Source organism: Myxine glutinosa, chromosome 12, assembly GCF_964187855.1.
Source record: "Myxine glutinosa chromosome 12, kmMyxGlut1.1, whole genome shotgun sequence".
NCBI lineage: Eukaryota > Metazoa > Chordata > Myxini > Myxiniformes > Myxinidae > Myxine > Myxine glutinosa.
The window spans coordinates 75,550,171-75,576,772 of record NC_136272.1 but is presented as its reverse complement, the minus strand read 5'-3'; the positions used below and the strand labels follow the sequence as shown (position 1 = coordinate 75,576,772).

General features: G+C 46.3%; 1 protein-coding gene and 1 long non-coding RNA gene across 4 annotated transcripts in view; both read left to right on the top strand.

Annotated features, from left to right (window-relative positions):
* The window catches only part of ZNF839 (zinc finger protein 839), an 81,119-nt gene extending 58,341 nt beyond the window's left edge, over positions 1-22,778 (top strand). Inside the window, exons 6-8 of one of the 2 annotated variants that reach the window (XM_068103219.2) lie at positions 18,949-19,071; positions 19,213-19,330; positions 19,718-22,778. In XM_068103219.2, coding sequence (XP_067959320.1) covers positions 18,949-19,071; positions 19,213-19,330; positions 19,718-20,700 — 1,224 coding nt within the window. In that variant the 3' untranslated portion in view covers positions 20,701-22,778. Of the gene's footprint in view, positions 1-18,948; positions 19,072-19,180; positions 19,331-19,717 lie in introns of both variants that reach the window. The other variant, XM_068103220.2, reaches the window with a different exon arrangement.
* Positions 22,779-24,348: 1,570 nt separating this feature from the next.
* On the top strand, positions 24,349-26,165 carry LOC137417354 (uncharacterized). 2 transcript variants are annotated; one of them, XR_013620944.1, is made up of 3 exons: positions 24,349-24,446; positions 24,619-24,703; positions 25,459-26,165. It is a non-coding gene; the product is annotated as an uncharacterized LOC137417354 (long non-coding RNA). The 2 variants fall into 2 exon arrangements; XR_010982422.2 differs by lacking the exon at positions 24,349-24,446 and having other exon boundaries at positions 24,567-24,703.
* The last annotated feature ends 437 nt before the right edge of the window (positions 26,166-26,602 follow it).

Below are 26,602 nucleotides of genomic sequence, written 5' to 3'. Positions count from 1 at the left end.
TTATACCTCCGCCCACATTATTACATCATCTATCTATAATTCCAGTAATCTCTGTTTGTACGTTTGTCTGTGACCGCTGTTTCTCGACAACCACGGGTCCGATATACTTTTAACTTGCCAGGTATATTGCTGGGGACCCGAGGATGTGCCTTTTCAAGGTTTCATATTAATCGGACAATTACTTACCGAGCTATGTCCAAAAAACGATTCAACCAATCAGAGAGCAGCGAACGATCGCGTGTGCCGAACGTGGCGGACACACTCTGCCTCGGATGGCACATTTGACAGCGTATTCATTTATTTCACGTTGGAAAACTATGTTGCCGTTAAACTATGTTTTAATAAAGTTTTAAAACTAATAAAAACGAATTTGCGATTCATTCGCTTTCCTGCGCGTTTGTGCACGCGATGGCGATTGCTTTACCAAACTCCGGAAGCCGTTCGCTTTGGACCAAACCATTTCATGTAAATAGAGGGGGGGGGGGATATAATTTTAGATATAGATATAGTACGGGCAATGCCCTAGTTATATATACTTGCACCAAGTTTTTGATTTGATTTGCGAATTTGATTTAAACCTCTTCAGCTGTTCTCATGTATCACATTTCTACTTGACATGACCTGCGCCATTTTAAATGCTGAAATCTAATGAGTTCATCTTTTCATCATCTATCTATAATTCCAGTAATCTCTGTCTGTCTGTCTGTACGTCTGTACGTTTGTTTGTTTGTCTGTGACCGCTGTTTCTCGACAACTACCGGTCCGATATACTTGAAACTTGCCAGGTATATTGCTGGGGACCCGAGGATGTGCCTTTTCAAGGTTTCATATTAATCGGACAATTACTTACCGAGCTATGTCCAAAAAACGATTCAACCAATCAGAGAGCAGCGAACGATCGCGTGTGCCGAACGTGGAGGACACACTCTGCCTCGGATGGCACATTTGAGAGCGTATTCATTTATTTCACGTTTGCAAACTATGTTGGCGTTAAACTATGTTTTAAAACTAATAAAACCGAATTTGCGATTCATTCGCTTTCCTGCGCGTTTGTGCACGCGATGGCGATTTCTTTACCAAACTCCGGAAGCCGTTCGCTTTGGACCAAACCATTGCATGTAAATAGAGGGGGGGGATTGTCACCGTACTCGCAAGCCGTTCGCTTTGGACCAAACCATTTCATGTAAATAGAGGGGGGGGGGGGATTGTCACTGTACTCGCAAGCCGTTCGCCGTTCGCTTTGGCGTTGCGAATGAACCAAACCATTTCATGTAAATAGAGGGGGGGGATATAATTTTAGATAGATATATAGTACGGGCATATATATAGTACGGGCATGCCCTAGTAATATATAGTTCTACCAAGCTTGGTCAAAATTCCATCTCTGGTTCACAAGTTGGCTCGGTGACAGAATTTTTATCTAACAGGTCCTCTGAGCTTTGAACTCTTGACCCCAAAATCGAATCAGTTAATCTTTACTTCATCATACATACAGTCACGTGAAAAAGTAAGTATGAAGCACGCGGTGCTACGCGCGCGACTTGCTACCAAGGAGGAAGCGGACAACGCGGTAAGTTTAATGTTCTTTATTCAAAGAGGTCACTGTAGCACTGGCCTGCTCCGGGTTGCGCGCCCGGTATATATCCTGAGGCCACGCCTACCCCAAGGCGTGGCCGCCACCCACTTGGTGCGCGGAATGATGTCACCACGCCAGTGGGCTTTCGTGTCCGCCACACGCGCCCCCCCCCCAGAATTCCCGCGCACCTGGAGGGCCAGTTTGCGGGGCAAACGGATGACCCGGCCGAAGCGCCCTCTGGCGTCCGGGGTGCAGGGATGCCAGGTGGGATGCCCCCGGCTGTACCCGGGATGGGTGCCGGACCGGGGGGCGGCGTGCCTGCGGTGCTGGGCGGTGCCGGGGGTCCGCCCACAGGGGGGCGGCCCCGACACGGGGGCCGAGCCACCGGCGGTGGGTGGTCCACGTCGAGGTGGGCCGGCTTGAGGCGGTCTATGGAGACCCGGTCAGGAGTGCCGCCGATGTCCAGGGTGAAATGTTTCACCCCGGTCTCCAGCACGCGGAAAGGCCCGTCGTACGGGGGCCGCAGTGGTGTCCGGTGGGCGTTGTGCCGGACGAAGACGTACTCCGCGGTGCAAAGCTCCGGGGTGACGTGTGTAGGAGGGTGCCCGTGGTGTGCCGTGGGCACGGGGGCGAACCTCCGGGCGGTCTCCTGCAGCGCAGAACGCTCCTGCGCCGCGGACCAAGGTGCCGTGGGGTCGGGGAGGAACTCGCCCGGCACCCGCAGCGGTTGTCCAAAGACCAACTCCGCCGCGGATGTGCGCAGGTCCTCCTTGGGCACCGTCCGGAGGCCCAGCAGGACCCAGGGGAGCCTGTCGACACAGCCGCCGTCGCGGAGGGTGGCCCGGAGCGCGGCCTTCAACGAGCGGTTGAACCGCTCGCACAGGCCGTTGGCCTGGGGGTGGTAGGCCGTGGTTCGGTGCAGCTCGACCCCGAGCCCCCGCGCGACCGTGGCCCAGAGCTCCGAGGTGAACTGGGGGCCGCGGTCGGACGAGATGTCCGAGGGGGTGCCGAACCGGGCGACCCAGGTGGCGATGAACGCCTGCGTGACGTCTGCCGCCGTCGTCGCCGCCAAAGGCACGGCCTCCGGCCACCGGGTGGTGCGGTCCACCATGGTAAGGACATGGGTGAAACCCCGCAAGGGGGGCAGAGGTCCCACCAGGTCCACGTGCACGTGGTCGAACCTACGTGCCGGCGCCGTAAATGGGGCCAATGGGGCCTGGGTATGCCGGTGCACCTTCGCGCGCTGGCACGCGAGGCACGTCCTGGTCCAGCCGCGGACGGCCTTCCGGAGGCCATGCCAGACAAACTTGTCGGCGACCAACCTCTGGGAGGCCTTCGTGCCCGGGTGGGACAGGCCGTGGATGGCGTCAAAAACCTGGCGCTGCCAGCCTGCGGGCACGATGGGGCGAGGCCGCCCGAGGGAGACGTCGCAAACGAGGGCCGTGCCCGCGCCGTCGAAGGGCACCTCGGTGACACGGAGGCCCGTGACGGCGGTCCACAAGGCCTGGACCCCGGGGTCGGCGGCTTGGTCCGCCGCCATCCGGGCATAGTCGATGCCAAGGTGGACTGCGTGGGCGACGGCCCGGGAAAGGCAGTCGGCCACCGGGTTGTCCTTTCCCGCGAAGTGTCGGATGTCCGTCGTGTACTCGGACACGGCCGCGAGGTGACGCTGTTGCCGGGCCGACGACGGCTCGGCGACCTTGCCCATCGCGAAAACCAGCGGCTTGTGGTCGACGAAGGCCGTGAACGCACGGCCCTCGAGCAGATGGCGGAAGTGCCTGACCGCCAGGTGAAGCCCAAGCAACTCACGGTCGAAGGTACTGTAACGGCGTTCGGGTGGGCAAAGCTGCCGGCTGAAGAACGCCAGCGGTTGCCAAGCACCACGCACCCATTGCTCGTGCACCACGCCCACCGCGTAGTTCGAGGCGTCGGTGGTGAGGGCGATCGGTGCATCGGGCGCCGGGTGCGCGAGCATGGTGGCGTTGGCCAAGGCGAGCTTCGCGCCCGAGAACGCCGCGTCCATCTGTTCGATCCAGGTAATGTCACCTTTGCCCGGCTTCCCTCGAAGGGCCTCGTGTAAGGGGCGCAGGAGCTGGGCGATGCGGGGCAGGAACCGATGGTAAAAGTTTACCATGCCCAGGAACTCCTGGAGCCCCTTGATCGTGCGGGGGTGCGGAAACCCCTTCACCGCCTCCACCTTGGCCGGTAGGGGGACGGCCCCGTGCCTGGTGACGCGGTGCCCCAAAAAGTCGATTTCAGCGACACCGAACCGGCACTTGGCGGGGTTCACGATCAGGCCGTGCTGGCCCAGATGTTCGAAGAGCGTGCGGAGGTGACGAAGGTGCTCTTCGCGGGACGCGCTGGCGACGAGGATGTCGTCCAGGTAGACGTACAAAAAATCCAAGCCGCAGAAGACGCTGTCCATGAGGCGCTGGAACGCCTGAGCCGCATTTTTCAAACCGAAGGGCATCCGAAGAAATTCGAAAAGCCTGAATGGCGTGATGACAGCCGTCTTCGGGATGTCCTCCGGCCTGACAGGGACCTGATGGTAGCCGCGTACGAGGTCCACCTTTGAAAAGAAGGACATCCCCGCCAACCGGGCGGAGAAGTCCTGGGTGTGGGGGACGGGGTAGCGGTTGGGGGTGGTGGCGTCGTTGAGGCGCCGGTGCCCGGTAGTCCCCGCACGGTCGCCATCCCCCGCCGGGCTTGGGCACAATGTGGAGCGGGGACGCCCACGCGCTCTCGGAGCGCCGCACGATGCCGAGCCGCTCCAGCGTAGTGAACTCCGCTTTAGCTACGGCGAGCTTCGTCGGCTCGAGGCGGCGTGCCCGGGCGTAGACCGGTGGCCCGGCGGTGGGGATGTGATGTTCCACCCTGTGCTTGACGGTCCCCGCCGAGAAGGTGGGCCTCGTGAGGGCCGGGAAACCCGCGAGGAGGCGTGCGAATTCGTCCGCTGCCGGAAGCGTACAGATGAACCTGGCCGGAACGGAACCGCTCAGCAAGCCGCTCTGTGAGCTGCTCAACGAGGCGGGCAGCGCGCACGCGAGCGAGCTGAACGTCTCAGCCTGGACAAGCCTTCTGCGCTTTACATCGACCAGTAATCCATTAGCGCATAAGAAGTCCGTGCCGAGCAGTGCCATGGGCACGTCGGCCGTAACGAACGACCAACGGAAAACCTGCCCTCCGAACCGCAGAGAGAGACAGCGTTTTCCGTACTTGCGTATAGACGTACCATTGGCCGCAAGCAGCGCGGGATCTCGGCCCGCGGTGTGCTTGTCGGACGTACCGGCAGGAACGACACTCACCTGCGCCCCCGTGTCGCACAGGTAACGGCACCCGGACAAGGTGTCCGTTATGTACAGAAGGCTGTTTGAATTGCCGACGCTCACCGTTGCCACCGAGCGCCGGCTCGCCCGTTTCCCGACCTGCCGAATGAGCACGGCGGGCGACACTGCCGAGCCTCGTGGCCGAACTTGGCGTGGAAGAAACACCAGGCGGGCAGCTGCGGCGTCGGAGGCCACGGTTTTCTTCGCGGCGGTGGTGGTGGGCGGGGCGTGGCGGTGGACACGAGGTGCGGTGCATCGGGGAAAGCCTCGGGAGCCTCGGGAGCGGCAACCGCGCCAAGACTCGCCTGCGTGGCCAAAGCCGCGTAGTATTTGTCGGCCTCGGCAGCGAGTGCACGCACGGGGTTCCGTTAACGCGGAACCAGCCAAAGCGAGGCGGACTCGTGCTGGCAGCTGGCGTCGAAATAACGCCCGGAATAGAGCGTTCGGGGTTTCGTCGCCCATGAGCGCCAGCATATGATCCATACGGACCGACAGTCGCGTGTCCCCGATCTCGGGGAGGTCCAAGAGGCGATCGGCCCGTGCGTCCACCGTAAGGCCGAACGTGGCGAGGAGGAGACGCTTGACTCCTCGTACTTGCCGTCGGCAGGTGGATCCCTTAGGACCGATACGGCGCGGGTGGCCGTGCCGGGCCCGAGGGCGGCGACCACGTGGCAGTACATGGTCTCGTCCACCGTGATGCCTCGAAGTCGGAACTGGGCTTCCGCCTGCAGGAACCAAACTTCGGCTTGTGACTCCCAGAATTCGGGGAGCTTGATGGAGACCGCGTTGGTAGCCATTGTTGCGGCGGTTTCGGGTGGTCAGCGACGGCTGACTCGAATGTCGGAGGGCACCAATGAAGCACGCGGTGCTACGCGCGCGACTTGCTACCAAGGAGGAAGCGGACAACGCGGTAAGTTTAATGTTCTTTATTCAAAGAGGTCACTGTAGCACTGGCCTGCTCCGGGCTGCGCGCCCGGTGTATATCCTGAGGCCACGCCTACCCCTCGGGCGTGGCCGCCGCCCACTTGGTGCGCGGAATGATGTCACCACGCCAGTGGGCTTTCGTGTCCGCCACAAGTACACCCCATGTAAAGTTTTGACTGGTAGTGGGGCGGCTTAGCCCAAATATTCAAAAGAATTGTGCATTTTGTGAAAAAAGCACCAAATTTGGCACAAATGTACATTAATATGTTGCGAACATTTTCAGATATTGGGCCACTTGAAATTCCGTAATTTTTTTTTCCAAATTTTTTCAAATTTCGTAATTTCAAATTTTTCGGGTGACACCATCACAATTTCGGTCTTCAAGGCCGGCCGATAGGCAAAGTGTGACCGGAAGGGACGAGGTTCTCCTGACCACATGGCCCTCGATCTGGGAAGCGAGAGGCGTTCCATTAGTGGACGCGCCCCTCATGCCCGACTTTTGGGCGGCCCCGGCAGGCCGTTTGTTTTGACGTTCCGTGACAGGCCCCGCACCCCCACCTCCGGGCCGACCGGAAGCTTGTGCTGAGTACATCATACCTGAACAACTCAGTGAGGCAGAACACAGCAGTGCACACCAGGGTGACCCCTTCAGTGCATAAACCAATTAACCTGTCCACTGCAGGGCATATAGAAATGAAGTTATTTTCTGCATATAATAATAATATAAGTTCAGTTCTATATAACAATTTCTGTTATCACCACTACCACTACCACTACAACTACCACTACTACAAGCTTTGTCTGGAATTTTGTGGACTAACAGACAAACAGACATACAGACAAGCTGGGATCAAAACATTACCTCCTTCCACCATTGAGTGTAGAGGTAAACATCATGGAAATTATATCATGCCCTAGATTTAATTCATGCTTACCCGTGTATTTGCTTCACTGGTTCACAAGGTCTTTTGCATACATGTAATTCAGACTCTCGTCTTCATTGCTGACCACACAATGTTCGCAACATATTAATGTACATTTGTGCCAAATTTGGTGCTTGTATCACAAAATGCACAATTCTTTTGAATATTTGGGCTAAGCCGCCCCACTATATCGGCCGGCCTCGAAGACCGAAATTGTGACGGTGTCACCCGAAAAATTTGAAATTACGAAATTTGAAAAAATTTGAAAAAAAAAATTACGGAATTTCAAGTGGCCCAATATCTGAAAATGTTCGCAACATATTAATGTACATTTGTGCCAAATTTGGTGCTTGTATCACAAAATGCACAACAGGTTTGCTATGCTGCTACACTATGGGACTTTCTATAGATACTGTTTAAATAAAAAACCACCTTTAGAGGCCATTTTTCCCCGCAAGCGGGGGTTGGCCTTTTTCGGGAACCGTGGTTGTTGTTGTTTTTCGGTTTCCCTTTTTGAAGCAATGTTTTACGGCCGGATGCCCTTCCTGACGCCAACCCTTTTTGCCGCCTTTAACGACAAACAGGGAATTACCAGTAAACTGGTCCTCAATTAGCCGACCTCGGAAGGATGACAGGCTGAGTCAACCCCCCTGGCGTTAATTCAGCGATCGACCGGGATTCGAACCCAGGATCCTAGGATCCTAAGCTGACACCCTAGCCGCTAGCCCAACACCAGGGTTTATGTTTAAATGAAGATCAAATATTGATATGTCCACATGTGTTAAAAAGATTTTTTTTTTTTACATTTCATGTGGTGTACTTACTTTTTCCACATGCGAAATTTGCATTTATGTTTATTTAAATTATAGAATGGACTACAAAATGTAAATGTTTCATGATATTTGTTATATTATATCACCTTTATCTATCAATATTGTTGAAATGAAGATCAAATAGCTGTTTGTTGAAATATGTTGAAAAAGTCAAAACTTTACATGGGGTGTACTTACTTTTTTGCGTGACTAGCTGTGCCAAGTTTGATTTGGATTCCTTCAAACGAACGATTCAAACTCTCTTCAATCCCACTCCTCCCTCCAGGTCTTTAAAACAGCTGTTCACCACCATCTCTTATCTTCCCCCATCCAAAACCTTGATCTTTTCTACTCCTGCTAATTTCACCCAAAATCCACTTTTTTGAAATACCAACCTCTTTCCTGGAAGTCCTTGGTGTCCTTGTGTTTTATACTTCTCCCACCTCCCCCCTTCCCACGCCTCCTCCCCCCCCCAAGCCCTCTCCCTCCCACACATCTCCTGATGTCCCTGCTCTCAAATGTTGTGTTTGTGTGCTTCCCCTTCTCTCCCCATCTTGTCTACCGCTCCCTCTTTTTATATATTTTGTTTGTCTGTTTGATTTGTTTGTGTGATAAATGTTAGCTCTTTCACGAGCCTCGATTCTGTATACAAAATAAATAAATAAAACGTTTTCAGGTTATCGCGGTAATAAAAGCATATCACGGACGGATAGCTGGACGGCCAACCCGAATAACATAATGACTCCTGCAACTTTGTCAGCGGAGGCATTTAAAAAATCGTATAAAGGCCCCCCTTTATGCATTCTCGATTAGTGCTCTCTTTTACAGAAATTCATCCTGAGTGTTAAGCGAGGTATTCCTGAACACATTTTGCTTTGCTCTGTGTGAGCCCACATGGCTAATGTAAGTAATATAAGGCAATTGTCTTTGTGTATATACGAGGGGGTGTTGAAAAGTAATGCTTCCTATTTGTTTTCTTCAAAACAGGTAAATATTTCAAATATCAGGTTGCTTTTCTTTGGTGAAAACCTGGTGTTGGCTTAAGAGTTAGGGTACTGGCTTGGGATTCTAGGGTCCTGAATTTAAATCCCAGTCGGTCGTTGAATTAACCTCAGGTGGGGTTGACTCAGCCTGTCATTCTCCCGAGGTCGGCGAAATGAGTACCAGCTTAATGGCATGAATGAGCGAGCCATTTGAGTGGCCTGAACGAACAGGATGCCCCAAACAGGATTGTGTCCATTAGTCAAGAAACTGCTTCGGCAGCCATATGCATCTGATGATGCAGGAGTGGACGTCACATCATTTTCTTTGGTGATAAGGTGCCAGTTAGGCTTAACGACTCTGCACCACCATTTGTCCCTTGATCAAAGGCCTTTGAAACCACTTGTCTGCTTTCCCTCAGTCTCTGTGAGCGCAGGTGTCATGCCCACACCTGAGGTGCAACGCTTGTTTTCACGACATTGTTGCATCATCTACAGGGTTTCAGATGGCTCTCGGTCATGAATCAGACGATTTTTGTTGATTGTAAATTTTGGTCCATTCAGGCAGGTGCACAATTCTCATTTTAAAGCATCAAGTGCAATTACATAAATATTTATTTTTGGAAATGTTACCTTAAATAGTAATGTCACGTCGTTTATTTGGACTCTATCAAATAACTGGGAGCAACTTAATTTTGGTGTTATTTTTGTTTTAAATACTAATTCTTTAAATAAGTTTGACCGTCCGCTGCGAGTCTGGGAAGTCAGTGGTTCAAACCCTGGCAGAGTCATAGTAAAGACTTTAAAATGGTACGTGATTTTTCCTCGCTTGACTTTGTTTGTGGTTTGTGATTCATAAGGGAAAATCAAAAATCCCGTGAAAAACCGTGAACACACCCACCAAAAACCACGAATATGTGAAGCACAGGGTTGCGAATGTCAAAGCAGGTCAGAAAAACCGTGAATATGCTCGCAAAAAGAATGTCGAATCACGTGGTTGCACACGTATAGTGGTGGCTTTCTGTGTGACGAGTGGAAGATGCTTTAAGAACTGCAATGTGCACAGCTGGTGGGAAGTAGTTTATGCATGTTTGGAAGTGGTTTTATGCGTGCGTGCCGTGTGAAAGTTGTTTTAGAAGCGTCTTGGGCATGGCTGGTGGGAGTTTTTGGTTTTTTTCTTGCACCTGTGAATATGCAGGGCACAGGGCCATGAATGTTGAAGCAGGTCGCATTGTATCAGCCGCGAATACGCGGGCCCGCGAATGTTGGGACCGCAAATGTCGGGGTCCGTCTGTGTAGCACGATATTGCAAAACGTTGTGGACGAGTTGGGTTTTCAATAAGCCGTTCAAATTTTGGTTCTGGTTCGAACTCAGATCCGACCTGTCAGTGGATACAAAATGTAGGTATGCCTGGTGGAGATATACACTCCACCGAATGCCCTTCTAGTTTTAGGAATGTTTTTGTTCAGATAGAAATAAAATTTAGTAATAAAAATATTATATGCATCTTTCACTGTAACTCTCATGAGGACTTCATCCCTACCTTTGCAAAGATCAGAATTTAAGAGGGATACATTTTCAACAGTGAAATTTATCATCAGCAAATTGTCACCATCTTTAAAGGAATTATGTTGTGATGAAACAAAAACGGGGAAAATATTGATAAATAGTCAGATAAATACATTGGCATAGAGAACTCCAGTAGCAATGTGACAATGTTTGTAATAACATTATCAATCGCCGAAAAGAAATCGTCTGATTTTGAATGAAAGTGAACTTCTAATGTGCAGTACAATGCGCCTCTTTTACCACTTTTTCTACTTTTCCTATATTTTCCTATCTGCAATCAGTAATTTATAATTTATTAACTCAAATAAAGGAGGGTGAATACTTTATTTGATAAATTGAAAGAATCTAAATTGCTACAACAATTTTCACATCATGGTCTAGTAACTCAAGGTTATGAAAATCCAAGAGAAGCAGCAAATGCATTTAACTCACATAACCCCCCCCCCACCCCCACCCCCAAAAAAAACTCCCCAGGTTTGACCCCCCACCCCAAAATAGGAATTTGCTTTTTCCTCTGAAACTACACACACTATTTCGATGAAACTTGACCACAACCTTCACCACTCGTGATGTACCAAAGTTTGTACACAGCATTTAAAAAATCTGCCCCTTTAGGAGTCTATGGGAGGAGGGGTGCCCCCCAAAATAGGCATTTGCTTTCTTCTCAGAAACTACACACGCAATTTCACTGAAACTTCACCACAAACTTCATCACCTGTGATGTACCAATGTTTGTTCAAGGAATTAGAAAAATTGGGATCTGAGGAGGTATACAGGATGGGGGGTGAGAGGGGTAGGGGTTGCCCTCCAAAATAGGGTGTTTTTTGGTTGTTTAAAGTCTTATTATTATGTTAGTATGATTCTACATGCTGCCCTGTCTTCGAGAAGACATTCAAATTGGTTTAAAATACCTTTAGTTAGTGCAGTATACTATTTATTCTATAGGTGAGCACTAAGGGTATTGACCCAATGGTTTTATAATAGACTACAAATTCCTAACTCAAAATAAATTGCTTACATCATGTCAATATGGTTTTTGAAAATCCCATTCCACTAATTTAGCCCTTATTTCATTAATTGACAAAATTAGAAATTCATTAGCACAAGGTGATTGTCATTGGAGTTTTCATGAACTTGAGTAAATCCTTCAACACTCTTGATCATGATATTCTATTAGAGAAATTACAATATTATGGAGCGAGGGTAATTCCTCTAATTTGGTTTCAAATAGAAAACGGTGTACAACATTTTGTTCGATTGATTCTGATGGTCCTATGATATGTGGTGTGCCGCAGGGGTTCATACTGGATCCTTTTATTTCTTATCTCCACCATTTCTTAACTACATAAACGATATTTATAATACTTCATCCATACTTCAGTTAATTTTTTTCGCTGATGACACAACTATATTTTATTCTCATTCTGATTTTGCAACACTTGTATCAACCCTGTATACTGAATTATCAAAAACGTCCATGTGTTTCAGAAGTAACAAATTATCCTTGAACATGAATACGACCAACTATATACATTTTAAAAGTTATTCATTTAGAAATGATTTACAGTTTGAACTTAGCATTGATGGAATCATATCATATCAGAGAATAAAGAATGCACTTCATTTCTAGGCATCACAATCGAGCAACACTTGAACTGGAATGCACAGATACATAACATTGTAACTTCTGTGTCACGTTGAGTAGGCGGTCAGGTAGAGAATGAAAACCGATATACGGTTGCAAATATTAATTCCTGGATACAACTCGATCATCTTGTCATACATAACGTGTTGGGCATGTCATAAATCAAAGATAAACTCTATTTTCGTCCTGCCAAAGAAGATAATTTGCATTTGTACAAATGCCAACGACTTAGCTAATATGGAATCCTTGTTCTTCCAGATGTACGTAGTGTGTTCAAAAAGTATCCGACCGTTGTTCATAAAACATACTCGTATCCAGATAAAAATTTTTTTAAAATAATCTCGTTAAAAGTAGTCCCCTTGGGGTGCCACACACTTCTCCCAACGGTTCTGCCACTGTCGGAAGCAGTGCTGGAACGCCTCTTTTGGGATGGCGCGCAGCTGGTCCGTCGCATTCCGCATGATGTCTTCTCTGGAGTCGAAGAAGACGGTCAGCATGACTGACATTGCTGCGGACCTGCCTTGCTTTTTTTGGCCTCGGGGATGTTGGATGCTTCCATTGTGATGACTGCAACTTGGTTTCTGGGTCGTACCCATAAACCCAGGACTCATTGCCAGTGATCACTGTGTTGAGGAAGCTGGGATCGCTGTTCACAGTCTCCAGCATGTCCTGTGCGATCTCCAAACGGAGTTGCTTCTGCTCAATCGTTAGCAGCTTTGGTACGAACTTCGCTGAGATTCTCCTGAAGCCCAAATCCTCCTTCATAATGGAATGAACGGTGTTGAATCTTGCGGATCGTTTCCACTTGGGAATCGCCAAGCTTTACACAAAATTTGATGCAGTAGCGTTGTTCAAGTTTTTCTGTCATTTTGTCAAAAACGAAAATCCGACAGTGCTCGCTTACATGTCCTCACTCATCGGCGGTCTGCCGTCGAATGACAGCTTCTGCAGGTGGGAAAAAATTCACGCGTGCGCATTAGGATCGCCTACATACGTGCACCAATCAACGCCTCCCTAGCTTCTTTTTTTTTACGCACGAAAAATAAAGGTCGGATACTTTTTGAACACAGTAGTATACATTACCAATTTCAGATGCACATTTTTATCAAATTGCCCTCTTTATGTTTTGGTATAAATTGCATGAACTACTTGTTACTTTAGATAATATGTTTTATCCCATCTCAACTGCCTCTGACATCAACTCATCCTGGGAATTCTTCCAAAGTAAATTGCTCTTTCTCATGGTGTTGGCTTAGCGGTTAAGGTGCCGGCTTGGGATCCTAGGATCCTGGGTTCGAATCCCAGTCGATCGCTGAATTAACGCCAAGGGGGTTGACTCAGCCTGTCATCCTTCCGAGGTCGGCAAATTGAGTACCAGTTTGCTGGGATGAATGATCACAGTGTGTACCCCGATTTAGAATAGGTACACCGTATCCCTGCGCATCGTAAGAGCGTGACCAATGGTTGGCGTCAGGAAGGGCATCCGGCCATAAAAACATTGCCTCAAACAGGGAACCATGATTGTCATGGGGCCCGCAAGGCTAACCCCCGCTCTAGCGGGGAAAATGGCCTTAAAACGATCATTCATTCATTCATTCATGCACAGATTTATCCCATCTCATCTTCAGTTGTCATACCCTTCCTCCCATCCATCGTACACTGAATCTTGTGGTGAGACAGTTGCCCTAAAATAACCTGCCTTTGCCTCATGGAAGGTAAATCCAACTGAAGGTAATCTCAGTTCCTTTCACAGAGCTCGGAACAAGTGTGTGTCTACCCTCAGGAGAGCCAGGAAACAATATCTCACGAATCTCAAGACTAAACTTTCAAACCTGTCTCCGTCCTCCAAATCCTGGTGGTGTCTGGTCAAATCTGTTTCTGGTGTTTGTTTCCCTTCCACCCCTCCCTTACCTCAAACAGCTACACAGCTGACACTGCACGTGAAAAAGCCGAATGCCTCAACTCTGTGTTTGCTTCAAAATCTTGTGTCCCAAACCCATCTCTCTCTGTACCCACCTTACCCAGTCGTACCCAGCTGCTCCTGAACTCTGTGTCCTTCTCTCCTGACAAGGTGGAGATGTTTCTGTCAAACCTCGACTCTGATTCTGCAACTGGACCAGACGGCATCAACCCACGGGTCCTAAAATCCTGCTCTGCCACTCTATCTCACCCTCTCTCTGTTATCTTCACCCTCTCTTTTGCTCAAGGTCATCTGCCATCTGCTTGGAAATCAGCCAACATTACCACTTTACACAAAAAGTTACAAAAACGGATCCTTGCAACTTCAGACCAATCGGCCTGCTCCCAATCATCAGCAAGGTAATGGAATCAATCATCGCTTCTGATATGAAATCCTTCCTCTTCTCCAATGGCTTGATCTCTGATCATCAATTTGTATTCACACCAGGTCACTCTACTCTGGACATGCTGCTTCTGATGTCTCAACAATGGATGGAGGCCCTCAACGCCAAACAGGAAATCAGAGCTGTCTCCCTTGACATATCTCGTGCCTTCAATACAGTCTGGAACCCCACCATGCTCACCAAACTCTCCTCCTATGGTATCCATGGAAACCTCCACACATGGCTTGCCGACTTCATCTCTGGTCACAGTCAACGTGTGGCCCTGAATGGAATTCTCTCATCTCCCCTTCCTGTTCAGGCTGGAGTTCCATAAGGCAGTGTTCTGGGCCCTGTGCTTTTTCTGGTCTTCTTTTTCTCCTGCCTCACACGTAGCTCAGCTTCACGCTATTGAAACCAAAGCTTTCAGAATCATTGGAATCTCCCACGATGAAGGTGATTCTACGGGCCTTGCACACTCTCACCGCATGCAGGTTGGTTTTATACCTAAACATAAAGAGGTATTCTACCGAGTCCTCTCCGGCCTAGCTCCCCCTGCTCTGTCTGTGCTTTGTCCTCCAATTTTTCCTGCAGGATGCACAAGATCTGCCAGTAACCCTTTTCTGGTGAAACCATCAAAATCAAGACTCTCTGCTCACCTTCACTCTTTCATTCCTCTTTTTTCCCACCCCTGGAACAAACTCTTACACTCCGTTCAATCCCACCCCTCCCTCCAGGTGTTTAAAACAGCTGTTCACCTCCATCTCTGGTCTTTCCCATCCAAAACATTGATCTTTTCTACCCCTGTTAAAACACCCCAAATCCACCTCTTTTAATCTCCAACTTCTTTCCTAAAATTCCTAGTTTTGTAAATTTGTTTTATACCGACCGTGTACCCCTTCCCTCCTCCTCCTCCCCCCCAAACCCCCCAACTTGATCTCATTTGATTCGATTGTGATTTGGGGGGTTTTTTCACCACCTTCCCCACCCTTCTGTTGCATTTTATTACTCCTGTAGGTTGTTATCTCCATATGCAGGTTTTAGGTAGTGGGAGGAAGTTTTCGCAGAACTAAAAATCTCCACCTCCTTTTTTCAGTAAAAGATCATTATTCATGAACCAGATTGTGAAACTTCATTCTCATAGCTTTGTTCCAAGGGCTCTTTTTAAAACCCTCGCTGAACCTCTGACAGCCTCCACTTGTAGATTGATTTTGCTTAATGGAACTCTTTTGGCCTTGGCTGCTGGCTTTGTTTGTTTCAAATGGTTCATGAATCTTTCTCCTTTACTGTTAATCCCACATGCTTCATGCGTAGTGTACGTTTTGCCCTGGAGGGTGATCTTCTCTAAGCTCCAGCTCTGTTCATTTAATCTTCTCCGAATTGGCTGGAACCTAGTAGTTGGTTGTGGAACAGGTGACACCTTTTTAGCTTCTAGCTTTGGTGTGGAGCTCTGTCTTATCGTGAGGCATGGGTCCCCTTCCTCATTGGGGAAGGTGCAGTCATTATCCTTTACAGCACACATTCTGGTTGCTTGGTGTGGCCGCACAGATTAAGCCTCAGCCAACAAGGGGTCTGTGTCCCTTTCGTCACTTTCTGTGACTGATTGTCATTGTTTGGCATATTTTGGTTGCAGCCAGATATTTCGCTTTACCCAAGGGGCTGTAGGTCCTCGGCTGCTTGACAGGGGTCACCGATGACACTCAGGGGAGTTGTGCTAAGAAGGTACATGCCAAGGTTGTGCACCTGCCTGCTTGCTTTCTCCTCACTGGTTTGCTCAATAGCTTACCGACGCTCAGAATCGCTCACAGGGGAGGTATTCACAATGAAACTCCCCATGGAGGACCTTCCGTACCCAGTGACATCTTACCCATGTGTGTGAACATAGAAATGTTTAAATCAAATTCGTCAATTGAGTCTGAGCAATGTAACGTTTATAACCATCCACCTTTGGTGGCTGATGTAATGAAGGCATATGATTGGAGTCTGATACGTACAGTTGTGGCCAAAAATATTGACACCCTTGCACTTCAAATAACTTCTTTTCAAATAACTCACAATTTTCTCCAAAAATAAGTTGAAATTGACAAAAGTATTTGGTCTCCACAATTCTTTATTTCACCATTAATATTACAGAACCTTTGTTTTTGATTCAGAACTTAATATATCCTTTTAAATCAGAATATATAAAGAAATGGCATTGACACCCTAGACTTAATATTTGGTAGCATGGCCTTTGGACAAAATAACTGGTCAAGTGCTTTCTATAGCCAGGAATGAGCTTCCTACACCTCGCTACTGGCAGTTTGGAGCACTTTTCTTGTTCAAACTGCACCAGTTCTCCCAGATTTGAAGGGTGCCTTCTCCCAACTGCTGTTTTCCCCACAGGTGTTCAATGGGATTTAGATCTGGACTCATTGCTGGCCACTTCAGAACAGTCCATCGTGTTTTGTCTTGAACCATTCCTTGGTGATTTTTGAAGAGTGTTTGGGGTCATTGTCCTGCTGCAAGACCCATGACCTTCGACAGAGACGCAGCTTTCTGACACTGGGTTGAACATTGCGCTCCAAAATGTCTTGGTAATCTCCTGATTTCATGATGCCATGCACACATTCAAGGCATCCAGTGCCAGAGGCAGCACAGCAACCCTAAAACATCACTGAGCCTCCTCCATATTTGACTGTAGGGAAGGCGTTCTTTTCTTTGAAGGCCTCATTTTGTTTTCTGTAAACATGGAGATGATGTGCTTTACCACAAAAACTCTAATTTGGTCTTATCTGTCCACAGGACATTCTCCCAGAAGGAGTTTGGCTTGTTCAGGTGTGTTTTGGCGAACTCCAGTCAGGCTTTCTCGGCAGAGGGGTTCTCCTGCGTCTCCTACCCTAGAACCCCCTTTCATTGAGTTGGCGACGGATGATGCGAGTTGAAACTGTCGTACCTTGTGTCTGAAGGTCAGCTTGAATCTGTTTGGCAGTTGATCAAGGTGCTTTCTCCACCATTTGAACAATCCTTCGCTGCAATCCTCGATTAAGTTTTCTCTTGCGGCCACGTCCAGGGAGGTTGGCTACAGTGTCATGGACCTTAAACTTCCTGATAACATTGCGTACGGTGGACATCAGAACATCGAGGTCTCTGGAGATGGACTTGTAACCTTGAGATTGTCCATGTTTGGCTACCATCTTGTGTCTGACCTCCTCAGACAATTCTCTGGTTTTTCTTTATTTTCTCCATGCCCATTGCTGTACACACAGTGACACAAAACAGCAGAATGACTGCTTTTCTCTATTCAAACTGGTTGAATGAGTGATTGTTATATTGCAGGCAGCTGCAACTCACCATAGGTGAGTTCAATTCTAAAGTAAAGGAGAATCACCTGCTTGAAATCCAATTATTTCTAACAACTTTTAAAAGATGCCAAAAATATTGTCCGGGCCATTTTAGGATTTCTGTGTGGAATAAGCTAAGATTTTATAATTTTTTTCAGTTTTTTTTTGTTTGTTTTGTTCCACTGCAAACCAAAGAAATACATATGTGGATACCAAAATATTTTTTTATTTCAACAATTTTCTGGAAGAAATGGTGCATTATTTTAAAAAAGTGCCAGGGTGCCAATATTTTTGGCCACGACTGTAAATGATGCTAAATTAATTTTTTTAATTTTGTTTTCTTTCTTTCCTTTGAACTATCACAGCAATATATAATGCAAGTTATTAAAGGACATCACTCAAGCTTTTGCTTATGATGTTCCTTTTTTTCTGTATGCAGTCATACTTTGCTCAAACTGATGAAACAGTTTGCATTTATGTAATGCTGAAATAAAATATCAAATATCAAAGGCAGCGCTATTGGTGTGGTGTTGCTGGTATCCAGAGTTCCCCAGGAAGTGATGGTACTTCCCCCATGCTCAGTCTTGTCTAACAGTCCTTTGTTGTGTCTTGTATTCGTCTGTATATCCATGGCTGTGGATGTGTGTGTGACAGCTTCATTACGAGCCTTAGATCATGGGAAAAAGACGTGAAATGGACTTGTCACATTTGTAGCTTGTGACTTGATGGATACGCAGGTAGCTGAAGACTGAACAAGACTTGGGACTCAAACCTTTAGCCTGGAATCTTTGACCTGCAACTCTAGATCGAGGCATTTTTCAATCAATAAAAGTTTAAATGTACACATTAAACAACATCTTTATGGAAAGGGTGATTAAAGTACGTATAGGGAGGGGTAAAGCAATTTGGCATCAGAGAGAACCTGTGAGGTTGGGTGACATCTTTTTCCTGTTGGTGCATCAGAATTAGAAATTTAATATGGACTCGGGTCTCATCACGTGCAACACAACTCCAGGTAAAGTAATAAGTATTCGGACCGGGTAAGTTGAGTGGATATAACATAGTGGTTGCTTGTTTGTGAGGATGGAGTATTGGCGTTCCAGATCCAGCGTATTTGTGTGTCTAAATCCAGCCAAAGGCAGTGGTATTCAGGATTATAATGCTACTTTTTGTTTCCAAATTTCCACGTCTCTAATGGATTGTCGGTTTAAAAACTGAACTGGCTCATTAAGACCCTTCAGGATGGTGAAATCTGCCTGCTCATTCTGGACTGGTGTACAGGTGATGCTTGTCTATTAATTATGGTTGTCTCTTATTCCCTTTCCTTGTTTATAGGAGATTATCTTAATGATTTTGGGTCTTACCCTTCTCTGGTAGTTTTGATTTAATATAATTATTTTCTTAAAATCACTTGTGTATGATGATAATGATATCTTTTGATCTTGCAGTGTGTTGTATGCTTCAAGCCCTACTTCCTTTTAAGGGATATTGTACCAGACTTGAAAATATGCTCGTCTCTGTGCAAATCAGGTTGCTGAAACGCTGGGCATGCTTTCTGGTCTTGTGGGTGAGCCAAATTATGACCGCACCGCTCCTTGCAAGCTGGTGTTCGTCACGGCCTCCTCACAGAATGCACAGAAGCGTGCTCTGGAGGTACGATTCTTTCAACTTGCTTGCTTTTTCCCTCCAATGCTTACTTGCATTCCGACCTTATTCCACAAATTATTTTTCTGATGTTTCTCACCACCCTTCGCTTTTTCAGTTGCTTCACTGCTACATGTTGTCTGCACACAGGCTGCAAACAAAGGCACATCGGGTGAACCACCCAGGAAGAGACTGCGACCGGATTCAGCGCCGTGTCCGTCAGCGGGGAAACCTGTTGCTCCAAGTACCTCATCCGCTTCACAAACTCGTGAGTTCCAGATGAACGGTTTCACCACCTTGATTTCAGTTTTGCATTATGGGCCTTCTGCCCGTTAAGTATTCTGCAGTTGCAGTGAAACGTTGCTCTTCATCTGGTGCTTCCTTTTTTGGTTCAACTGATTGGAAATATGGTTTCCAATACTCGGTGCACCATTTGTTGGTAGATGACATTTGCTCCAAGTAAAGTACTCATCGTTGTTCTCTCCTACTCCTCCAGCATTTCTGTGCTGTGTTGTTGCTTCTCTCTCTCGTTTTTGCTTCCTGGGGTTTGTTTTTTTTTCCAGCGATCATTTCCTTCCCCTCTTCAATTCCTTAATTTTCTTCCAGCCTGCAAACCTTATACGTTGTTTTTTTTCCTTTTTTCCCCCCACCACAGCTTGCAGCCCATTGCCTGGTGTTTCTGCTTCTAGCGATGTCACGGAAGCAGCAAGCCCGTCATCACCCGATGTCCAGCTGGTGTCGGAATCTTCCAGTCAGCCAGTCTTGGAATCCACAGAGAGATTGCAAGGTGGTAGGTCTGCAGACTGTGAAAATATCCAGCTGCAGGTCTCATCTAACACGGTGTCAGTTGGTCGACAGTCTCCGGACGTGTTTGTGATTGAGCCAGAAACAACCAGTGGCAGTGCACAAGCAGCAGATGAGAACACAGTAAATGGAGTGTGGGCTGGTTGTGTTGAAAATGAGGCAGAGGCTAAAACTGCCGAAGCCGAGGTGGTGAATGGAGGTGCCACAGCACCCGAGTCAACTCTTGAGCCTGAGAACTCCCATATTGAGGTGCTCGGCTTTGTTGATACCCTCGTCCAGGGAGCGGAAGGAATGGATGGACCAAGTTCTGAGGAGGCCGGCATGATGGAGCCCTCTAATCCACCTGACTCTGGAGTCCCCGATTGTGACGACTCCGACAATCATACTGCCATGGACATTCAAACGCCGAGCTTTGGCGACGAGGCCTTGGCGGATGATGTGGCCACGCGTTGTCTTGACCTTTCCTCTGTTGAAGCTCCACAGGAGATCGGGGAAGGCGGTGTTGGTGATCAAAGCCAAATTCAAGAGCCAATCATACTTGCCGAGGTCCCAAAGCAACTAGGGGCTATCGGGGATAGTGTGACAGTAGCAAATGGTGCCGCCATCTCGGAAGGGTTGATGGTGCACACCCACCATCGGGTGTTGCTGCAGACACGTGATGGCTTGCTTATTCCACACCCGAACCCCGAAGAATTTGTAACGGGTCATGGCGGCGCCGACGTGGTCATTGTTGCAGAAGGGGGAGTTGGCGGTGCGCATGGAGTCCCCTTAGAGACAGTGCAGGCTCTACTTTCAATGGAAGCTTCGCTAGGGGGTACTGGAAGTGGGCAGTGATGGCAGAAAATTGGTTCAATAATGAAGAGAAATATGGCTATAGTGAGTCACTCTGTTGTGGAGAGCATTGTGAGTAGCAGTGGAGCTGATGGTGGACAGGCTTAAGAAGCAGGTGTGGGTCTGATATTTGGCATTCTGAAAGCGTTTTTTTATTTTATTTTTTTTAATTTTATTTTTGTTGTTTTTTAATGCACAAATTCAAAGGAAATTGAAAATGTTTTTTGGGGGGAGTTTGAGATGACGTTCTAGCTTGTTAATGATGCTGATGAACATTGCACAGGACAAAAAATAAGATCAAGTTTGAAAACAAGCTTTTAAAGAGAATATTTTCTCGGACTATTTATCAACCTCTGGGCAAAATCTATTTTTGGGACTAACAAGCTCTGTTAAAATAGCTGTGCAATTCTCATTGTACAGATTAGCAATGTGAGGAAAATGAAAAGTGAGGTTAGGTAAATGGGTAACTATTACTCGTTTAGCTGGCATTACTGTGAATGCACAAGTATCTCGGTAAATGCACAAGTATCTCATGTTCTGAAGTCCAAATTAGCTTGGTTGGAACGTTGTATGAAGGTGAGTAAAGGGGGAGGCAAAAAGAATAGTGGTTTGTGCACCACTGGCCTTAGCTCTCTTGCTTGCATACCATCTCGGAGGGTACAGCGATTTGTATATTTTTTTATTTTATTTTTTTTAATTTAAACCGTTGCAGATCATTTCTCCACAATCTCAGGCAGTATGTTGGGTTACAGTCAATAGTTCAGTTATCTGGATGTGGATGGCATTGCCAACCGCCTTTAAAATACAACCGTGGTGGCCATTCGTTAGGAAGGATTCTTTTGGTTGAAGCGAAGTGAATCAAAGCTCATAAGATGGGTTTTTGCAAAAGTGGTTGTTGAAATGTTAAATTCAAAAGTTAAAACGCCTTTTACAAGTTTGTAGGCAGAGGTTTGTTGTTGGAGTCGGTAGTCGGTTAAGAAAGTGTGTGATGATATTTCACGTTCTTGGCAACCGATTGGATTGAGAAGGGAGGGAGGGGAGGAGATGTGTGGGATGAAAGTGGACTGGATTGCATTGATGGGCCCAGTCGGAGCCAACACTCACCATGCTGAAACAATCTCTCACTGAGGTTTTAAAAACTAAGGTGATGTAAGAATGCAAAATTGAATGAGGATTTACAACAATGGGTCATGTGGGATGTATAGCCTGGCACTCCACCGACCGACTTCGTTTTACATTGAAAGGCGGAAATTGTGGGGAAAGGGGGCAGGGGAATGACAATTGTTTGTGACTTTCATTGCCGGCTCCAGACATTTCCTTTTCCTCTATGCTGCTTGGTACACCCCTCACTAGATGCTTCCATCATGTACAGTGTCTAAATGGGTTTGATTGGGATGGGGTCGGGTCCCACGGTCTGTCCTGTGATGTTTGTCGTATTCGTAATTGCAAGGGATCCAATATTGTTTTCTAGTAGCTTTTTTTTTTTTTGTCATTCTCTCGAACAATGGCCTATCTGCCCTCACCCACCTCCTCCATACCACCTGTCCACATTTTCTTCAGGTTTGGTGCCAGAATGCATGAAAACCGAGTTCAGTCCTCAAACTCGGTTAAACAGAGTTTTTGGCACTTTGTGTTTCTGTTACAACATGTTTTATTTTAATTTTTTTTTGTGAAGTTCAGAAGCATCTGTTGTACTTGGTTGATGCAGTTCCACACAAGTCAACCTGCTGCCAATGGCTAGGGTTTGCACGCCACATGGGTCGGGCTGTAAATACGTCACCGTTTGCATACTGTCAACTTTTTGTACTTTTCCGTGAATATATACTTAATCAGTTTGGAGGTTGTTTGGCTGTTTGCAGTGTTTCTCCTGCATGTAGCGCACTGCCGTTGTGGAAAAACATACCGCGACCTGGTAGTTCGCTTGGTTAAAAAAATTTCATTTATTTGCTAACCTCCCATGTAAGTGCTTAGTAGGTAAGTTGGTAATTAAAATTTTCTAAGTTTATTTTCAAATTATCTCTCATAGTTTAGGTTATAATTCAATGTCAAGATTCAATATAAATAAAATACATTTTGCCAAAGTTTGAACACTGTCTTTTATCAGACAAGACACGATGATCCAGGTTTGTAATCATGTGCTTTCGTGGTAATACCAACTTGCACAGCGAGCTAAGTCTGTATACATCTTCTATGGTGTTTTGCCAATTGGTTTCCAAGATTAATTGTGATTTATTTTTATAGGGGTTTTTTTTTTTTTTTTAAGTTGAAGTTAACTGCGTTGTGATGGTATGTTTGCGTAATACTTTGAAAAGGCCGTTAACCAGGCTGTCCCATCATCATTGTTTGTGAATACTAAATATCCCATGATGTATTAAATGTGAAACAAAGAAAAAAAATTCAAAAACAGGGCATGTTAACTGCTCATGATCAAATCTTTCCATTTGTATCCTTGTATGGGAAACGATCACCATGAAACAGCAAAATGCAACTTTTGAAAATTTTCCAGTAATTGCCATAGATGCAGCAGTGTCTTATTCACGGTTGGTTCAATGAAGTTTGGACATGATGTGGGATGGCAGTAGAGGCTAGACCGAGAGGTATGTGCACGCTCCTCTGAGCCGTCTAGCATGGGTTTGAATCTCAACGCAGATACAAACCGTCATCTCTGGTGTCGCATGCAGGGCGAGCCATCGATGTGTCAGTCGTTCGTCGGATGGATGTTGAGCCGGATGTCAGCACTGGTCCTTGGACGTTATAGATACCACGGTGTATTTTGCGAATAGGTGAAGAGTTATCAGCAGCACACCAAACAATGCAAATGCCCACCCGAATGCATGTGTGGCACACACCTGCAGCTCAGTTATGAATTTGACCCAAGATTTGCTTTATTACTGAAGCCCAGTACTGATATGCAATCCCATAATGACAAGGTATGTAGCTTATTTCAGCCATCCATGGACAATAACAGCCACCTCCACGAGTTACTGAGAGGTTTTAAAAGGGGCATTTATTATTTATTTATTTTTGCTAAATGGTTCATTTTCATGTCAGGATTTAGTGAAAATTTTGATTTTAGATATACTGTAATGGTAATTCTTGCTTTACCTTACTCTTTGCTTTAAATAATCTGACTTTATAGCATTTCTAAGTTCCAGATTATTGGATTTGATTTAATAACTACTTCAACTTTAAACGTTAGACCGAATAATTGTGGTGGTTTGCTTTTATATTGGTTTCAATAATGGTCAGGGAAGCAGTTTCGTCTCGGGACATTTCTACATCCTTCAGTTTCATTCAACAGTGGTGGTTAATGTGAAGAAGTGTTACTTGGGCTTTAGTTGGGATGATGCCAAATATTATCAATGATACCCATTAAATGTGTTAAACTGTATGTCGGGTATTTAAATACCCCTTCAAGTACAAACACCAAGGACAATGTGTTCGAATAAGGCAGAACTGGATCTGTCTCACTTAATAGTGTACATGGCTCTGATAATTTCAGCTCTGATTAAGGGTGAGTGCAGCCCAGGTTATGTAGCTGCTATGGCTTGTGAAGTGGAAAGATTGTACCAAAAAAGGTTTACCTAACTTTGATAACTTTTATAGTGTGTTTGTGTGTGTGTGTCTGTCTGTCTGTGTTTTGTTTTGCAGTGTGGCTTAGTGGTACGCACAACCATCTCTGAGCTGTCCATCCTGGGTTTTAATCCAAACCCAGATATAAACTGTCATTCCGGTGTTTTGCAGGAAAGGTGATTCATCAATTTGTGTGCCGTCCTTCGGATGGATGTTAAACTGGACTTCTCATCTGCTGCTGGCATTAGTTGGTGGGCGTTAAGATCTCGCTGTGTCACTCGTGAAGAGTACACTGCAAGCTGACGCCAGCACCATGAACAAATTACAAATTCTTGCTCTAACCTACAGAGGGTGTTGCGTCAGCTGCACAGCTGTGACTTCAGCCCATGATACTGAAAGAAGAAGATAACTCTTATGACTACGTTTAAAAATGGTACCCAATACACCAATAAACGTGCATCACAATTCATTCGAGTTGAGAGGCAGAGGAGGGGGAGGTTGTCAACTGCATAAAAGTTGGAAATGTCGTTTGCATGCGTGTGACAGCTCTTACTTTCTGCTCCTAACGTAGCATTGAGCAGTTTCCTCTCTTTCCACCACTACTATCATGACTGTTGCTTTGCAAAATTATGAGGTGTAGTTCCTGTGCTTGTTCCATGTTGTTCCATATGCCTGGCTTCAGCTAGCCATTGTTAATGTTATTCTCTCTCTATCTCTGTAAGCATTTCTAAAAAAAAAATTCATATATATATATATACATCTCCTTTGACATTGTGGTATTATGTGTCCATCAGTGGCAAAGAATCTCAATTGAATCCATTTTAAATTCAGCCTTTAACAACCAAATGTGGAAAAGTCATGGGGTGCGAATACTTTCTGAAGACTTTGTAATCTGTTTTGGGACATCGATTTTTGCGGGGTCATATATTTCATTTGCTGTCCTCAGGTTATAATGGAATATGGCTTTCCAAATGACAGCATTTTCATTCATTGTACAAGCATCATTCAAATGTACAATGCAGAATGCTCCTGCTTTCCATCTTTCCTCCTTGGAGGCTGTGGAAGTCGAGGCCTTCATTATATTGGTGCAAGGTGACAGGAGGCCAAGTCTCAAAGTGTGCTACTTGCTCAGTGTGGGTGGTTTCATGGATGTGAAGTTAATTACCTCCCTACTCTGGTTTTTTACAGACTCCAGCCTTGCTTCTGTAGACCAGCCTCCGTTGCTTTCAGGTTACAAGTATTGTGCCAGAAACCTCCGTTACCCTCAGTCTAAATGCTCATCTCCATTCATTTCCAATGAAACTGCCTTCCCTGGTCCTGTTGAGCTCTTCCCTCCAAAATGTTATCTGTTGTCCACCATCACCTCCACCTTATGGTCTATTGAACCCGCTGAGCTTTACTACACTTGCTGAAACCATGTATCAATCCCTTACCAACAGTACCACGTTTTTCTCTGCCTCCCATCCTCTCCAATGCTGGGTCTTGAACCTACTCTTCTGCTCTCCAATTTACCTCGTTACCAGTTTAAAAGAAACAAAGACACTCTTCGACGTCACGTTATCGACCGATATGTCTGCGTCCACATTATCACAGCATTATACATACTTGTATAAAGTTTGATTTAAATTCCTTCAGCTGTTCTCAAGGTATCACATTTTTACCTGATATGACCTCTGCCCTTTGACCTCTTGATGCCACAATGCAATCAGTTAATCTTTGCATCATATATACTTAAACCAAGTTTGTTCGAAATCCCATCACTTGTTCACAAGTTGGTGTGGCAACATAATTTTTAGTTAACATGACCTTTGACCTCAACCCAAATATTTAATCAGTTCATGTTTACATCATTATACATACCGGTACCAAGTTTGATATAAATCCCTTCAGCTGTTCTCAGGTTATCACATTTTTACCTGACATGACCTCTGGCCTTTGGCCTGGTGACCCCATAATCTAATCAGTTCATCTTCACCTCATTATACATCAAGTTTGAGTTTGATGGAGATACCTTCATCTGTTCTCAAGTTATCGTGGTAACAAAAATCTATCAGATGGACGGTCAGCCGGACGGACAACCTGAAAACATAATGCCTTTGCCGACGAAGTCTTAAAAACTAAAACACTGGGCTCGTTTGTGGTGTTGTGCCATATGGACCGTGCAGCAATTTCCGCTTTCTTCGTATGACAATTAAATTCGTAATTAAAATGAAATTACGGCGCAGCTTCATTGGTGGATAAATACCCACAAAAGGTGGTTCGTGTGGTTATTCCTTTTCACTGATCCAGCGACCACATCTCGTTATTTTTTCCTAATTACTCAATTCTCGGT